Source organism: Bufo bufo, chromosome 3 (assembly GCF_905171765.1).
Source record: "Bufo bufo chromosome 3, aBufBuf1.1, whole genome shotgun sequence".
In the NCBI taxonomy this organism is placed as follows: Eukaryota; Metazoa; Chordata; class Amphibia; order Anura; family Bufonidae; genus Bufo; species Bufo bufo.
In genome coordinates this window covers 309745913-309765296 of record NC_053391.1, presented here as the reverse complement: position 1 = coordinate 309765296, position 19384 = coordinate 309745913, and the positions used below count along the sequence as shown (strand labels likewise).

General features: G+C 42.9%; 1 protein-coding gene across 2 annotated transcripts in view; it reads right to left on the bottom strand.

Moving 5' to 3' along the window:
* Positions 1 to 4323: 4323 nt before the first annotated feature.
* The window catches only part of DHDDS (dehydrodolichyl diphosphate synthase subunit), a 96661-nt gene continuing 81600 nt past the window's right edge, over positions 4324 to 19384 (bottom strand). For both annotated transcript variants that reach the window (XM_040424244.1, XM_040424245.1), the window contains exon 9: positions 4324 to 5565. In XM_040424244.1, coding sequence (XP_040280178.1) covers positions 5332 to 5565 — 234 coding nt within the window. In that variant the 3' untranslated portion in view covers positions 4324 to 5331. The remainder of the gene's footprint in view (positions 5566 to 19384) is intronic.

Here is a 19384-nt window from a genome sequence, read left to right as displayed (position 1 = left end):
CAGAAGTACCAGCATTTGTATATAGGAAGGCAGCTAATATAGGAAATATAATTGCACCAAACAAAAAAATGCGCAGCAATAACCAATAAGTTTGAAAAAAGAGTATCCAGCTCAATTCAGGTGAAATTTTGAATGACCTTTATTCCAGCGTTAAAAATCCGTAATGCAAGTATACATCTACGCGTTTCAGACCTCTTAGATATATGGGTCCTTCCTCATGACAAGCATGAATGTGGAATGGAAGCACCTCCATATATATCCTGAACTAACCCCAGGTTGATAGCTATCACCTGGGAGGAGGAGACATAGGGAGGCGGTTCCATGCAAGTTAATTAGGTTAAAAAAAACTACAAGCCAAAACATGAAAAACAGTGGAAAGAGGTTGAGGTATATATTCTAACACTAAAACAATAGTGATAAATGGGATTCAGTGTTTATAAATAATCAACATAGGGACATATGAAAAAAAAAAATTGATAGATATATATATCAATCATACAGTTAATATTGCAAAATAAGATCGTGACGCTTATTAAGTCCCTGAGGCTGACGTGATCCTAGCTGGAATATCCAGAAGGCTTCTCTGTTAAGGAGTTTCCTTCTATGATCTCCCCCTCTTGGTGGCAAATAGACCCTCTCTATGCCTTTAACTTTTAAACCGGACATGAATGGGCTAATAATGTAGTATTCCCAGCAAGCTGTTTCCGATAAGTAGACGTGCTGACTCTGTGGGTGGAGATATTCCCCCTCAGGCACAAATCCAAAAAATGGATCTCAGTGTCATTGGTTTGAAACACAAATTGGATACAATCGACACAAGAGTTGAAATGTCCAATAAACTCTGGTATGGACGCCACATCACCAGACCATACCAATCAGCAGGTCATCGATGTAGAGTCCATACCAGAGTAGACGGTCCAAAAACGGAGAGGTGTCGATGAGGAGAAAGTGACCCTCCCACCATGCCATGAAGATATTTGCAATGGAGGGAGAGAACTTGGCCCCCATCTACACCCCTGACCTGCTGATGGTATGGTCTGGTGATGTGGCGTCCATACCAGAGCTTATTAGACATTTCAACTCTTGTGTCGATTGTATCCAATTTGTGTTTCAAACCAATGACACTGAGATCCATTTTTTGGATTTGTGCCTGAGGGGGAATATCTCCACCCACAGAGTCAGCACGTCTACTTTTCGGAAACAGCTTGCTGGGAATACTACATTATTAGCCCATTCATGCCATCCTTCCCACACTATCCACAATATCCCCAAAGGGGAATTGATCCGTGCTCGCCGCAATTGTTCTGACCCACACGTTTTTGAAAGAGAAGCTTCCAATATAAGAGATAGACTTCTACGCAGGAAATATTCACGCAATAATATTGAGCGGGCCACTAAATTGGTTTCTGATATTAACAGACAGTCCCTAGTTTTTCCTGAATCCTCCACAAAATCTAGGCAGCTTGGGAGTACTGACATCAATCAACATGCCACTTATTTTATCACACAATTTAGCCAGGAATTTCCTGCTATATGCAGGATTATGAAAAAATATTTTCATGTTCTCGACTTTGATGATAACTGGTCAGAAATTGTGTCAAATGGAATAAAGTGTGTGGCTAAGAGAGCACCTACCCTGGGCAACATTATCAGCCCAAGTTTCTTTTCAGATAGGGAGAGATCACAAGCTACATGGTTGCACTACAAAGGTAGTTTCAAATGTGTACACAAGAAATGTATTTGTTGCGAGCACATTATGATAGAGAAAAAATTTCGATCTACTGCAAATGAAAAAGAATATAAAATACAATCATATATTAATTGCAACACTCGACATGTTGTCTATCTTATCACATGTATACTGTGCTCCTTGCAATATGTGGGCTGTACTGTTTATCCACAAAAAAATCGGATACGTAAACACATATCCGACGTACCGCACTACAGAGACCGGAATGTCTCTGCAGCCAGCCTACATTTTGCAATAGCACATGCAGGGGATGTGTCCGGTTTAAAAGTTAAAGGCATAGAGAGGGTCTATTTGCCACCAAGAGGGGGAGATCATAGAAGGAAACTCCTTAACAGAGAAGCCTTCTGGATATTCCAGCTAGGATCACGTCAGCCTCAGGGACTTAATAAGAGTCACAATCTTATTTTGCAATATTAACTGTATGCTATATATATATATATATATATATTTTTTTTTTTCTTCATATGTCCCTATGTTGATTATTTATAAACACTGAATCCCATTTATCACTATTGTTTTAGTGTTAGAATATATACCTCAACCTCTTTCCACTGTTTTTCATGTTTTGGCCTGTAGTTTTTTTTAACCTAATTAACTTGCATGGAACCGCCTCCCTATGTCTCCTCCTCCCAGGTGATAGCTATCAACCTGGGGTTAGTTCAGGCTATATATGGAGGTGCTTCCATTCCACATTCATGCTTGTCATGAGGAAGGACCCATATATCTAAGAGGTCTGAAACGCGTAGATGTATACTTGCATTACGGATTTTTAACGCTGGAATAAAGGTCATTCAAAATTTCACCTGAATTGAGCTGGATACTCTTTTTTCAAATTTTCTGGACATTACCGCATCCAGGTGCGGCATCCGTGCACAAAGGGTGTTTGTAATCAACGCAGGTGAGAGCTGCCTTACTATATTATCAATAACCAATAAGAAACTACTAAAGAACCCACTGACAGGCTTTTATCCTTGTAAAAAGTGTGCTGGATGCAGGCAGACACATAATAAAAAACGGACAGATATAGAAAATAAAAGTGGTACATATACATTTCAGATAAAAGACCATGTATCCTGTAACACAAAAGGGGTCATCTATGCCATAGAATGCCCATGCCGGAAGATCTATATAGGCCGTACCAAAAGGTTATTGAAAAAGAGAATTAGTGAGCACCTATATAACATAAAAATGAAAACTGACGATCATCCCCTATCCAGGCACTATAAAGAACGACAGAGGTAAATTTGAAGGCTCCTCCTTTAACGGGGTCGAAATAATTAAGGCAGATATACGTGGAGGAGACTATATCAAATATATGTCCAAAAAGGAGACACAGTGGATCTTCAACATGGATTCAATGGAACCAAGGGGGTTAAATAAAGAAATCGAGTTATTTGGTTTTGACTAAATATGTTACAGCAGGGTAAGGGTTAATCAGATAAGGACCGCAGCTGATAAAAGATAGACAAAGATGGCACCTAGAAGAATCCCTGACGAAGAGCACCGTAGTGCTAGAAACGCTTTGGATGAACTCCCTCTTTTTAGTGTCTGCGAGGAACCGTAGCTCTGGTGACGTCACCTGCTCACTCTTGTGAGCGCAAGCGAAATTCTAAAGCTAAAGCAAAAGCTGCGCCACCGGCCGGGGCGAGCTTTGGGACAGACTTTTGAAAAAAACTTTAACAGAACTTTGTTTATCATCAGCAGAGAATCCCTGAAGCCCTCTGAATAAGAAAAATACCAAAAACCTAAAGCACTCCACAAGCGGATCCACTAAGAGCCGCGAGGAGGACTTATAAAGAAAACTAAGAAAATAAGGTAAATCACTTTACTAAAGTTGACCTTAAATAGTACCCCCTTACCTCAGCATATAGAAGTTAAATAGATGTGCGCGGTGTTCCTACATTTAATTTGAAGTTGTTTCTTGCTTGCAATCGCAGCGGAGGTACGGAGCTGCCTGGGACACTGCTGCATTAGTGTAACTAAGGAGCGCCGATGGATTGTGGCGTTGCCACATAGTAAATAGTACAGTATTATTCACAACTTGGCATAACATGTGGGTGTGTGATCCATGCTTTTCTCTCTTTGTCAGAATAATAACTTTATTATTTAACTATAAAATACATAAATTATGTGAATATAACAAGGTAATCGCTTGAGAATAACATTGGTTGACCGTTTCTTGGCATAAAGACTCCAACTAAATTAAATGCCTTTAGCCTTTAAAAAACAGTACTTATTTCTTCATTTTTTTTTCCAGCATCTTCTTATCCAAGGTATGAAATCTATACTTTGCAATGTCTGTATTGTATTATGTGTGAGAGATTTACTTTAAAAAAAAATCTAATTGAAATAGTGGCAAAAACGAGAAGCAAGGTGTTCTGCAAACCACAGAAAGTGAGTATAGGTTTCAGTGCCTTCCACTAAGCACTGCACTCCCACCACAGACACAATAGTGAGTAGGGATGAGCGAATCGACTTCCGAGGAAACATCCGAAGTCGATTCACATAAAACCCCGTTCTAATACTGTACGGAGCAGTAGTATTAGAATGTATTGCTACGATGAGCCGAAGTTATTGCTTTGCGAAGTCTTGCGAGACTTCGCATAATAACTTAATAAATTAATTTGTACTGTAAAAAACTATTTCCCGAACTCTGGTTCGGTTCCAGGTTTGCTCATCCCTAATATGGGGTCAGGTTTTCTGCTTACTTCTCAGACTTAAACTCTTCTTCTTCTCATGCCCATGATGTGATAAAACAGTAACAAGGAAAGGAAGGCTACCATGGCTAGTGTTTTTTGTTTTGTTAACGCAGTGGTATCTAACCTGTGACTGCAAAATGACAACTCTCAGTATACAGTCTCATACTAGAACAGACTACTGAGGGTTGTTGCTTTACAACAGCTAGAAAATCACACAGTTTGGATAGCACTAGTATTAGATGTCACACCACATTTCTCACCTACTGTCTTGAAACCCAACCAGCATGCCATGTGTTTGGGTCTTTGTGGCACCAGTTGAGACTTTCCAGTCCACATACATTGATTACCTCACCTAGTTATAATTAAATGGGTTGTTCACTCCTCTGATGGCCTATCTGATCAGCGGGAGACCAACACCTGTTCTGCAGTAGGTCCTGCATCGGAACTACTGTCCACCTCACAACGGATGGAGCTATGTAGTTCCCATGCAGAACAGTGGATTAGCAGTGTGTCTGACTCCCACTGATCAGATATTAATGGCCTATCATGAGGATAGGCCATCACATTTAAACGAGTGGACCTCCCCTTTGAAGAAATTCCCAGAATATGACTTGTAGGGATGAGCGAATCGACTTCAGATGAAGCATTAGTACAGTATTAGAATGTATTGGCTCAGATGAGCTGAAGTTATTGCTTTGCGAAGTCTCACGAGACCACGTAATAACGTCATAAATTAATTTATACTGTAAAAAAAGGGTTTGGTTCCAAGGTACCAATGTTGGATGTTTCATCCAAAGTCGATTCGCTCATCCCTAATGACTTGCTTCAGATACTTTAATTAGAAAACGTGAATCTATGCTCAAGAACAATCAATATTCCCATTTAATTTGTGCAGAGAGATTGTAGAAAACCGTCTCTTTTTCTTTCCAGTGCCCTTAAAAAGTTTTTTGTCCTCTGTTCTCTTTCTCTCCTGTACTGAAGCATTAGCTTCTGAAAAACCTCTGTTTTCTTCTTTCCGTCACTGTACTCTACATGAGACATATTCTTCTGTACGCAGGTCTGGTCAGTTTCATTTTGCAGTCTAGATCGCTCTTTGTTGTACAGCTCTCTGGATTTCTGTAAGTAAAAACAAATCCTCAGTAATTACACAAACATGGGAAATGAAGCCTGGGCTGCTCTACTGGACTCCCTCTCTGAAAACATCCAAGCTGACATCGCCACAGCTGATCACTGGATCCCCTTGCGTCAGGATGTAAAGGGAGCCGGTCACTGCCACAATTGTGATTGGCTTCAAGTGATGTGAAACCGGATGTTTACAGCGTCGAAGCCCAGCAGAGCATCACAGGCTGGGAGGAGAAGGAGCAGGAAGTCAGTGCTGGGAAGCAGGTAAGTAAGCTTCCCTTTACAGGTCCAGCCAAGAGTAGTATGTGTGTGTGTGAGCTGTTTCTATACCACTGTAACGTGCAGATGTATGGCATGTCACTGCTGCAGTCAATCATTGTCCTCTACATTAGACCGCTGAGGACTGCAATTGGCTGCAGCAATCATGTGCCGCACACCAGAACATCACTGCTGCAGTTTGTAAACAAGCAATGGGAGTAGCGTCAAACCAGTGTCGAGAATAGTCAAAACCAGTTAAAATATTTTTTATTTTAACCCCCCCTAACAGTAAACATTAAAATTGGAAAAACCCTCCTGAAAATGTAATGTCTTTTTTAATTGAAGATTTTGAATTTATGTCTGAAGTAAATATGGTTGGTACACAACTTGGGTGACTGAAGTGCATTTTAACTCGTTAGTGACATAACTAAATTAACCTTAAGGACACGAGTAACATTTTTTTTTCCCCTCTGTGTTCCAGCGCCGCTCATAATTTTTTTTCCCCTTCAATTTACCTACCGTATTTTTCGCCCCATAAAGGTGCATTCCCCCCCCCCAAAAGTAGGGGAAAAAATTCCCCTGCGACTTATGGGGTGAATACTAATCAGAGCTTCCATTATGGAAGCGCTGATTAGTACCGGAGGATCGGGAAGCGGTGAAAAAGCCCTGTACTCACTGCTTCCTGGTCCTCGGCTGTGCAGCCTTCACAGCCGACGACCAGGAAGAAGAGAGAGAGCGCTGGTGGTGAGGAGCGTCGTCGTCCAGGCTGGGGGGCTGTTATATGAGGCTGATATATGGCATGGGGGGGCTGATATATGGCATGGGGGGGGGTCGATATGAGGTCTGATTGAGGGTCTTATTAACATTGGGGGTCTGATTGAGGCTGTCAACTGAGGTCTGATTAACATTGGGGGTCTGACTGCTGGTCTGACCTGAGGTGTAATGGAAAATATTTTTTTCTTATTGTCCTCCTCTAAAACCTAGGTGCGTCTTATGGGCCGGTGCGTCTAATAGGGTGGAAAATACAGTATTTGATGTCTTGAATTTTGCGGGAAGAGTTGTAGTTTGTTTTGTTTAACCCCTTAGTGACCAAGCCTGTTTGGGCCTTTATGACCAAGCGTTTTTCTTCCTTTTGTTCCAAGAGCTATAACTTTTTTATTTTTTCGTCTATATAGCTTTATGAGGGCTTGTTTTTTACGGGAGAAGTTGTAGTTTTTAATGGCGCCATTTTGGGGTACACAACTTTCTGATTAACTTTTATTAACTCTTTCTGGGAGGGAGATGGGGAAAAATAGCAATACTGCCAATGCGTTTTTACATTATTAATTTTACGGCGTTCATTTTTCGGTACAAATAACATAATATCTTTATTCTCTGGGTCAGTATGATTACAGTGATACTAAATACTTATAATTTTTTTTTATGTTTTACTACTTTTTTCTGCAATAAAACCCATTTTATTAACCAAAAAAAGATTTTGCATTGCCCCTTCACAAGACCCATAACTTTTTTCTTTATTTTTTCTATGGAGTTGTGTGAGGGCTTGATTTTTGAGGGACGACTTGTATTTTTCATTAGTATCATTTTGGAGTAAATGCCGCTTTTGATCGCTTGTTATTATGTTTTTTTCGGTGGAAACTAAGAATAAATTAGAAATTCTGTCTTTTTTTATTTATTTTTTACGGCGTTCACCATAGGGGATAATTTATGTAATATTTATGTAGTTTGGGTCGTTACGGACACGGCAATACCAAACATATGGGGGATATTTTCTTTTTGCAATTTCTTTTCATTGAAAAGCGTATTTTCAATGGAAAAAAAAAGCATATTTTTTTATTTAATGGAAATATTTTTATTTAATAAATGTGTAATTTTTTTTTAATTTTTTTTTAATTTTTTTTTACTACTTCATAGTCCCACAAGGGGACTATAATATACAGTATTTTGATTGCTTTTAAAATGTAATGCATTTTCTCTACAATGCATTACATTTCAATAGAAATGCTATTCAAACATTGACCAGCAGGCTGCGCCAGAGAGGCACAGCCTGCTGGAGATAACTGAAGACAGGCACGGGGCCCTGATCAGAAGCAAGGTAAGCTTCCCAACACATCAGCACCCCGCGATCGTATTTTCAGGGGGGTGATGGGAGACAGAGGGAGTCCGCTCCCTCTGTCACTACTTTACATGCAGCGGCATGTAAAGGGTTAAACAGCCCGGATCGGCACTCCTGCCGGTCCGGGCTGTGAGAGCCGGGTCCGCGCTTCCCACTGCACGGGGGAGCCGAACAGCGCTTAGACTGGGCCGCCGTAAAAACACGGCGGCCCAGCCTAAGGCCCCTTAGTGACTGCCGTAAAAAAGCTTATGGGTGGTCACTAAGGGGTTAACCATTTTGGGGTACATATAATGTATTAAATAACTTTAATATTTAAAATAGGAAAGTAGCAGGCACACTCATAAATGGGATTAAATAAAATGGTTTTATTAAAATACTAAATTAAAATTTGGCAGGGATATTTTTAGAGCATAGGTGAGTAGGTGAGGAAATCTGGGCACTAGTGGTGTGTGCCAGATAAGGGGTGGCTGGTACCAGGTATTGGAATATTCTGTGAGAAAAAATAGTGAATCTAGTCCATTTAGATAAATGGTATATAAAGTTGTGATTGAGAGTTGAAATTTTTTTTTTTTTTAAGAAAGTTCCAATATAAAAGAAAAAATGGAGAAATAAAATAAAATGGTAAAAATTGATGATTGGCTATATAAGCCGTGCAGTCTTAGTGTTATCAACCGTGTACAGGGAGTGCAGAATTATTAGGCAAGTTGTATTTTTGAGGATTAATTTTATTATTGAACAACAACCATGTTCTCAATGAACCCAAAAAACTCATTAATATCAAAGCTGAATATTTTTGGAAGTAGTTTTTTGTTTGTTTTTAGTTTTAGCTATTTTAGGGGGATATCTGTGTGTGCAGGTGACTATTACTGTGCATAATTATTAGGCAACTTAACAAAAAACAAATATATACCCATTTCAATTATTTATTTTTACCAGTGAAACCAATATAACATCTCAACATTCACAAATATATATTTCTGACATTCAAAAACAAAACAAAAACAAATCAGTGACCAATATAGCTACCTTTCTTTGCAAGGACACTCAAAAGCCTGCCATCCATGGATTTTGTCAGTGTTTTGATCTGTTCACCATCAACATTGCGTGCAGCAGCAACCACAGCCTCCCAGACACTGTTCAGAGAGGTGTACTGTTTTCCCTCCTTGTAAATATCACATTTGATGATGGACCACAGGTTCTCAATGGGGTTCAGATCAGGTGAACAAGGAGGCCATGTCATTAGATTTTCTTCTTTTATACCCTTTCTTGCCAGCCACGCTGTGGAGTACTTGGACACGTGTGATGGAGCATTGTCCTGCATGAAAATCATGTTTTTCTTGAAGGATGCAGACTTCTTCCTGTACCACTGCTTGAAGAAGGTGTCTTCCAGAAACTGGCAGTAGGACTGGGAGTTGAGCTTGACTCCATCCTCAACCCGAAAAGGCCCCACAAGCTCATCTTTGATGATACCAGCCCAAACCAGTACTCCACCTCGCTGGCGTCTGAGTCGGACTGGAGCTCTCTGCCCTTTACCAATCCAGCCACGGGCCCATCCATCTGGCCCATCAAGACTCACTGTCATTTTATCAGTCCATAAAACCTTAGAAAAATCAGTCTTGAGATATTTCTTGGCCCAGTCTTGACGTTTCAGCTTGTGTGTCTTGTTCAGTGGTGGTCGTCTTTCAGCCTTTCTTACCTTGGGCATGTCTCTGAGTATTGCACACCCTGTGCTTTTGGGCACTCCAGTGATGTTGCAGCTCTGAAATATGGCCAAACTGGTGGCAAGTGGCATCTTGGCAGCTGCACGCTTGACTTTTCTCAGTTCATGGGCAGTTATTTTGCGCCTTGGTTTTTCCACACGCTTCTTGCGACCCTGTTGACTATTTTGAATGAAACGCTTGATTGTTCGATGATCACGCTTCAGAAGCTTTGCAATTTTAAGAGTGCTGCATCCCTCTGCAAGATATCTCACTATTTGACTTTTCTGAGCCTGTCAAGTCCTTCTTTTGACCCATTTTGCCAAAGGAAAGGAAGTTGCCTAATAATTATGCACACCTAATATAGGGTGTTGATGTCATTAGACCACACCCCTTCTCATTACAGAGCTGCACATCACCTAATATGCTTAATTGGTAGTAGGCTTTCGAGCCTATACAGCTTGGAGTAAGACAACATGCATAAAGAGGATGATGTGGTCAAAATACTCATTTGCCTAATAATTCTGCACGCAGTGTATTTGGTATTTTCTGGTAGGCTCTTGTGGATATGATATAATTTCCCAGTAGTTGATAGATAGTCTATGTCCCTTTATTTATAAGTATATATGGTTGCGCTGTAAAAGATGGTGTTGCACAGTCATGTACAGTATGGTCATGTACAATATGGTTTCATGTAGAACTCTTGTTTGTGAGGAAAGCAACCTGTGGGGGAATTGGTGTTCTGGACCTCGGTACGGCGTCCCGTACTGTCTTAGGTTCAGAATTCACTTACCCACCACGCGGTGATGTCCTCCGTCAGTGCTCCAGCCAGGTATTCCTTGCGGCTCTGCTCTCCGGCTGTCGGCGTCCCACGTGGTATCCAAGCGCGCGCGTCTGTTGTCTGACGTGTAGCGTGCACGTGACCTTAGGTTGGTCTTGTGATCGGGATCCTCCGGGCCGTTTTGAGTGAGGCAATAAAGTTAGGGGAGCGCTCCTGCTTCTAAGTGCTTGGTTGTATGTTGTTGCTGATGTATTTAGCAATGATCCTCCGTACCCTTAAACGCGTTTCAAGACTTCACTTGGTCCCTTCATCGTCTTACTGATGAAGGGACCAAGTGAAGTCCCGAAACGCGTTCAAGACTGCACGGCTTATATAGCCAATCATCAATTTTTACCATTTTATTTCTCCATTTTTTCATTTTTTATTGGAACTTTCTTAAAAAAAAAAAAAAAAATTTAACTCTCAATTACAACTTTATATACCATTTATCTAAATGGACTAGATTCACTATTTTTTCTCACAGAACATTCCAATACCTGGTACCAGCCACCCCTTATCTGGCACACACCACTAGTGCCCAGATTTCCTCACCTACTCACCTATGCTCTAAAAATATCCCTGCCAAATTTTAATTTAGTATTTTAATAAAACCATTTTATTTAATCCCATTTATGAGTGTGCCTGCTACTTTCCTATTTTAAACTGCTCTTTCTTTGACTGGGTGAGTCAAATCAGCAGCTCAGCACCTCTACCATTCTATTGAACAGTTGAGCCGCCTTATTTCTCTCTTTTTAAAAACTTTAATATAAAATTTTTAGGGAGGAAGATAAAAAAATAGCAATTTTAACATTTTGTGAGATTTTTTTTTACAGCATTCCCCGTGTCATATAAATAATGTGATAATGTTATTCTGTGGGTGAGGACGATTATGATGATGCCTAGTTTATGTAGTTTTTATTACTTGCAAAATACAAAATAATCAGTTTTTATGTCACTGCATTCCAAGACCCAGAACATTTTTATTTTTCTGGTGACATAACAGTGTGAGTTCTAACGTATTAGATTCCTCTATAGTAATAAGCCAGGATGTTTTTACTCTCTTCCTGCAGGCAGTCACCCCCCCCCCTCCCCCGATCTCAGCCAGCTGAAAGGAGAAGGGGGTGAGGGATGTCTCTGTCAATATAAGTTTTAAAACAAGATCAGAATCACAGCATTATATTCTCTACATCAGGAGATAAAGCCTTTAGAAATCGTGACAGGCTGTAGTTTTTATTGGTACTATTTTCAGGTACATATGGATTGGTATATGATATATATATATGGCACATGTTTATATAAATGTTTTATGCGGTTTACTGTGCGTATAAATGACATGTTAATTCTATTAGTTCAGTTGAACTGATTTGGGCAATACCAAATTTATAAAGTATTTGTATGTTTTATAACATTTGCACTGTAGAGATTAAAAAATTTTCTTGGGGTGATTTCATATTCTTAGAGCCCCAACTTTTTTTTATTTTTCTACGGATGGAACTATGTAGGTAAATAAAAATGAGATAGATTAGATAGATTTAAGTTTTACTATGTTTGCATCAAAATCACTTGAATAAAAATCTTTTTTCATGTTGTCATGTTCTAAGACACATACATTTTTTATTTTTGCATTGAATAATGCAGAGAAGCCAGGGGTAATGTAGTGGCATTTCCAGAGAGAGAATGGACTCAGGAGGGATGCTGAAACAATAGTTTATGGATGACAAGTTTCAGGGTCAGACAGACCCCTTCGTCAGGCTTGTTACACCATTTCACTGTGGTCCTACACACTCTGCTCTCCCTCCCTTAGTATTTTTCAATTGAGGCAGCTGTGTGAGGGCTTATTTTTTTGCGAGACCAGCTCTAGCATTTATTGGTACAATACAGCTTTAATTACATAGGCCTTTTTTATTGCTTTTTATATGCTATTTTAGACAGGTGGGGTGATCAAAAACAGCAATTTCAACATTTTAAAAAAAAAAATCTTTTTTTTTTTTACACCATTTGGGATAAGTAACGTGACCATTTTATAGATTATATTTTATAGGTTCAGTATGGATGTAACTGGATAAGGAGTAAAAAGGCAATTTTTTTAAAAAAAAGTTTCACTTAGGCCATCTGTTGCCATGGCCACCTTTGGGACCTTGCGATCACGTTGTGAGTGGCCATTGGGATACAGAGAGGGCCCTTTTCCTCTGAAACCAGCTATCGTGGCATCTAAGGGGTTAAACGACTGGGATTAAAGCCAGCTCAGATCTTGACCATTGCAAAAAGAGGCTTAGCTGTGTATTATAGCCAGTTCCTGCTGAAGATGGTACGGGCACAACTACTGTGCAAAGCAGTGCCTCGCCAAGACTTACAGTTAGATCAAGTTGCAGGAAGCAGTTAAAAAAAGAGCAGATTTACATCCATAGCAACAGGGACAAGAGAGAAGGATTTGAATGGTTCTACCCATTATTCTAAAACGACAAATCCCTTGATGGAAGTTAATGGAAAAAAAATGTGCCACGTTTTGCCATAAAACCATGACTAATACATCACAAAAGTAGCACAAGTTAAAAGTAGATTTGTCATTGATTTTGCAGTGGATTTGCAACCAATTTCAATTTATGCATTGCAAAGGTGAATATGGTATTTTTTTTTTTAGGTGGCATGGGGATGAGATTTGGTAAAAACTCATTCACTTTGCTAGTACTGTAATACACTGCAGACTTTCCACACGCAAAATCTGGATGGCAACCTGCAGTTTATCTTCCTTGTGTGGATATACCATTAATTTTGCATATATGACATGTTCAAACTAAGTGAAGGTTTTTCCTCTCCATCACACCGTAACCATAAAGAATTCTGGTGGTATCCTTATCAAGAGCTAATGAGGCATTCAGTATGAGCTGCCAATATCTCCTCTCTTCCAGTAGGAGAAGGTTCACATCTGTGGTAGGTAAATCAGTAGTCTATTTAAGGCTTGTCTACAGCCTGCTCATAGACTATTCAATATTGGACAGCCAGGAAGTTGATGAAGGATTAACACCCCCCGTTTCCCCCCTCTTCATTATGTGTGCCTTTCAATAAAGCTTTGGACATGTGATTTCCCCTCTTCTCATCCCATTTCACTGCCTGCAATGCTTTACTGTTTTACTATGTTTGTATTGCTGGGTAATGTTAGTGCACCATGTTGTTAGGACAGGTTTTGTGTGTGCTACTAGAGCAGTGGTCATTTTACTGTTAGTTTCATAAAATTAGATTTAAACAGACAAAAAAATGTGTTCTTTAAAAACAAAACAAAAAAAAACAACTATATTTAAAAACTTCCCTGGGGCTGCTATAATGGAGGCATACACCTTCTGCCTATATGCAGTCAGAATGGACAGACATAGGCATATGTGCTTAAAGAGGAGTTGACAACCTATCATGGCTGTTCTAGCGGTCAGTGTGAAAAATGAAATATTTTGGATAGTCAGAATAACGAGATTTTTGTGAAACTCACCTGTAAAATCTCTTTCTCGCTTAGTTCATTGGGGACACAGGACCGTGGGTATAGCTGCTTGCTGCCACTAGGAGGCGACACTAGGCTGAAAAGTGATAACTCCTCCCCTGCAGGCTATACCCCCTTCAGCCTGGAGAGAGCATATGAGTTTGTGCCCAAGCAATAGGAGTAGGAGAAAAAAAAAATACATATGGTAAACAACCAACAACTGACCAACGCCAGTCGGATCAAACCAGAACTGGGGGCCACACTGGCTCCACAACCGCCAACAATTACGGCAAACAGAAATTACTGGGTGGGAGCTGTGTCCCCCAATGAACTAAGCGAGAAAGAGATTTTACAGGTGAATTTCACAAAAATCTAGTTTTCTCGCTGGTATCATTGGGGGACACAGGACCGTGGGATGTCCTAAAGCAGTCCACAGGGAGGGAACAAATCACATGCCCATGGAGAAAAACGCCCTCGAGGATGCGTAACTCACTGCCACCTGCAAGACTTTGCTGCCTGGAACGGTATCCGCCGGTGCCTAGGAAGGCACCCGGTAAAACTTGATGAACGTGTGCCCGGAAGACCAACATACTGCCTTCCACACTGGAAAGCTACTGCATGAAGGAGATGGACCAGAGAAGCGCCGACCGCTGGTCGGGTTGGCCAAGACTCAGCTGGGCGTTGCCTTACCCCGAGAGCGGAATGCCCGAGCAACTGTTAAACAGATATATCTGGAAAACATCCTTTGGATGCCGTCAGCTTTGACAAGGACCCCAGGATAAAAATTGGTAGAAGTCCGTACGACGGTAAGCGCTAGTCATGGACAAGCAAGCTCAGAGGCCAAATCACATGGCTGATAGATAGCTTGGTCTGTGTAATGCGAGGGAGAAAGAAGAGAAACCCATGTCTGTGAGGGCGTGGAAAGGCGACCACCTTCTGCGAAGAAAGAGGATACTGGATGGAACACTGCAATATGTTCATACTTAAAGAAAAAAAAAACAAAAAAAACTTCTCGGTGTATCAACTCCGAAAAAAACGCCACCAAACAGCTGGCTCCTGGCCGCAACTGTGGAAGTAGAACTAAAAGGCCAAGTCCACAGGATTCACCTCTGGTCAAGAGAACTCCCCTTAGGGAGCGGAATATTGGTAGACCAATGCCCTTATAGCCGTAGAGGCTTGTGGTGAGATTTCTAGTGAGAGAAGCTGCCTAAAAAAACACCAAGAAACAAACGCATGAGCCAGGCGTGCCCCACTGCAGGCCAAAGAATCAATACCTCGCGAGAAAGGTAAAGTAAAGCCAATGTGAGCACCACCAGTGATGGGAAGCCCCATCAGTGACCATATATTAACAAAGTGGCGACCCTGCCTGGAAGGGCAGATGAGTAGAACAAAGATGAGAGAAATACTCTTGCCAGGTGAAGTTCGATTACGACGTCCAACGCCTCCACTGTACCCGAGGAACCCTGGGCCCGTGAAAAAATAGAGGTGGGCTTCCAGAGTCGTACAACCCATGGCTACTGGTCAGCTAGACAGAAGGATAAGGTGATCAGTTATCCAACTCGAGGAGAGACCGGAAAGGAAAAGTGTGATCCGTTCCAGGGACGAAACCCCTACTAGCGGGGGACGTCGTGACAGACACCCGCTCTACCCGTCTTGGGAAGGCTCTCAGTTCACCCCCGGAATGAGCAGTAAAAGAACAACCACCATTGGCTTGAGGTGACGTAGACATTACTGATATCTGAAGAGAGGTAGCACCGATGGCGTTACGGCATGACTAGTAGAATCCAAGTCCCGCTTAGAACGGCAATCTAGTGGTTGACGAGTGCCGTAGGGACTGAGCTACCCAGTAGAACGCACTCGAAGGTAGGTGCTGATCAGCCATGGCAACTAAGCCATCGCCACGCCCGAGTCGACGACAGAAGGCACGGACCCTTATCAGTAGTGTAAACCAGAAAGAGGCCAGAACTAAAGCCCATTCCCATCTGAGACTGGCGCTCTACAGAATCTAGTGGTAATGCGACACTCCGCCTGAAGATGAGGCCCTACAAGGGAAGCCCCAAGAGTAATGCTCCAGACATACTCCAGCTGAGGAGTAGGCCACACCGTAGAGGTCACTGATTCTCGTGTTAGAAGAATCCGTTACCTGACGAAAGAACTGTGCAGTAGGAACCTTAGCATGTAACGGTGACGCAAACACCCCTTGTGTGGTAGGAGTTACCGCATGCTCCGCCAGCGTGGACACGAGGGGAAGGCCTGAGGAAATCCAGTAGAAGTCATGGTATCAAGCTGGCCCAGTTAGTAGAGCTAACCTTAAACCCTCCACCTGAAAAGGGCGCTGAACAGGAGCAACTGCCGAAGTAGTACCAGGGTAGAACCCCTGAGGGGGGCTGTCCCACTACAGCGATTACGAGCATCTAGCCCTAGCGTGAAGACTACCCTGTGAAGGAGAACCCGTTGTAGTAGTCACTGCAGAGTGCCAGCATAACACCCTCACCTAGATAAGGATGAGTGGTGGACGAAACATCCGGAGTCAGTGGAATATTCTGCTTGCTGGATCTTGATCACAGTATTCTGTGCAGTGTGACTGACCTGAACGGTGGAGGCTCATGGGGATGGGGGGGGGGTCTCTAGGACACATAAGGCTGGGTGATCCCACTGAGAGCACAAAGGTCGACATTTTTGTGTACCCAATCAGTGCTGGAAGAAAAGAGGGATACAATATGGGAGTATCCATAGTATCCAGTGGCAGTATCCATATGCCACTAGATGGAGAATATCAGGCACCAGCAGGTACCGACTGTTGCCACGGACCACCTGTGAAGGAAGCCAAGGCATTTAGAGTCGTGGCGTAGTTGAAATACAGAATGTAAAGATGCATAGTGATTCCCCCGTTAATGGATCATTTGTAGAGGGTAATGCCACAGGAAGTATGTGATGGCAAATGAGAGATGTTATAGCAACCAATGGTAGTGAAATCCCCCGGTTAGGGAAGGGGGTAGCGCGATAGTCAGAACCGCAATCTACGGAAGTGTAATTACCCACTCAATGGAGGGGGGAAATGCCTACGGTAAGCACTGCGCTCAGTGGCAGTGCTATTACTCCACCTATGATAGGGAGTAACATATCCAATAAGTACTGTAACCCGAGGTAGTGCAAATACATCGAAGGGGGTAACGCACCCAGCAGGAACTTGCATATGACTAGTTCTGTACTCGGTGGGAAGTGCAATTATCCCACCCCAGTAAGGGGGTAATGCGTACATAAACACTGCGACAGCAGTGAGAATGCCATAATGCCACCTATACAAGAGGTTAATGTATGCTGACAATACTGAGCCCAGTGGAACTGCAATTCTGCCACTCACAGAACGAGGGACACCTATGGCTGGCATTGAGACCAATGCTAGTGCGGTCAGTCCACCTCAGGAAGGAGGTAATACCTAAAGTAAGCACTGTATCCAGTAGAAGTGTAAATAGCGCCTAAGGAAGGGGGTAATGCATACACCAGAACCGGCTAGCACGGACGTAATCTTGGAAAAATGATCCGGATTCATGTCAGAGTCCGAATAACTGTCCTGCTTCGGCCCGCTCGTGCGCAGTTTAACCTCTCAGCCTCTAGCCCATGGCTGTTGCAGGCTGTGCCGGTGTTGACATAACAACCAAACTACCCGGGAGGTGGAATGAACTGAAGGTCTGCTTACTGGATTGCGCAGACGGTGCTCTATTACCAAACGACCCAGGAGGGTGGATTGGGAACTTCCAGAGGTCCTCCGTAGTGTTGCGCAGGAGAAGAAATATCAATCAGACGCCCCAGGAGGGTGGATGGGAAGTTTCAGTTGTCCTCAACAGGATTTGCGCAGTTGGAGATTTGCGCAGTTGGAGCATTATCAACCAACCGGCCTCAGAGGGCGAATTGCGAATCTTTCAGATGTACTCCACTGGATTTGCGCAGTTGGAGCATTATCAACCAAACGGCCTCAGAGGGCTGATTGGAATCCCTCAGATGCACTCCACTGGATTTGCGCAGGTGGAGCGTTATCCACCAACGGCCCCGCAGTGCGATTGGGAGAACTGAGAGAAATCCTCCACTGTCTGGGATGGGGTACAGGCCCAGTTGGTACACCAGACAGGGTGATCCTGCGGTGATGTGGGCTGAGGAGGGCAGGATCTGTATGGTGCATAATTATTATTTTTTTTTGGTGAGGACCTAGCCTCATATGGAGAGGTTGCAGGAAGGGCTGTATACTGCAATATTAAGGCACATTGTGCCTGCAGATAGAAACCTAGAGTAAACAGGGGCCTTAACCACTTCCCGCAACTGTAACGCCGAAAGGCGTCATTGCGGCGGCTCCCCCAGGCTACGCTAACGCCAATAGGCGTCATCTCGCGTGAGCCGAGATTTCCTGTGAACGCTCGCACACAGGCGCGCGCGCTCACAGGAACGGAAGGTAAGAGAGTTGATCTCCAGCTGGCCAGCGGCGATCGTTCGCTGGCAGGCTGGAGATGTGTTTTTTTTAACCCCTAACAGGTATATTAGACGCTGTTTTGATAACAGCGTCTAATATACCTGCTACCTGGTCCTCTGGTGGTCCCCTTTGTTTGGATCGACCACCAGAGGACACAGGTAGCTCAGTAAAGTAGCACCAAGCACCACTACACTACACTACACCCCCCCCCCCGTCACTTATTAACCCCTTATTAGCCCCTGATCACCCCTGATCACCCCATATAGACTCCCTGATCACCCCCCTGTCATTGATCACCCCCCTGTCATTGATCACCCCCCTGTAAAGCTCCATTCAGACGTCCGCATGATTTTTACGGATCCACTGATAGATGGATCGGATCCGCAAAACGCATCCGGACGTCTGAATGAAGCCTTACAGGGGCGTGATCAATGACTGTGGTGATCACCCCATATAGACTCCCTGATCACCCCCCTGTCATTGATTACCCCCCTGTCATTGATCACCCCCCTGTAAAGCTCCATTCAGACGTCCGCATGATTTTTACGGATCCACTGATAGATGGATCGGATCCGCAAAACGCATCCGGACGTCTGAATGAAGCCTTACAGGGGCATGATCAATGACTGTGGTGATCACCCCATATAGACTCCCTGATCACCCCCCTGTAAAGCTCCATTCAGATGTCCGCATGATTTTTACGGATGCACTGATAGATGGATCGGATCCGCAAAACGCATCCGGACGTCTGAATGAAGCCTTACAGGGGCATGATCAATGATTGTGGTGATCACCCCATATAGACTCCCTGATCACCCCCCTGTCATTGATCACCCCCCTGTAAAGCTCCATTCAGATGTCCGCATGATTTTTACGGATGCACTGATAGATGGATCGGATCCGCAAAACGCATACGGACGTCTGAATGAAGCCTTACAGGGGCATGATCAATGACTGTGGTGATCACCCCCCTGTCATTGATTACCCC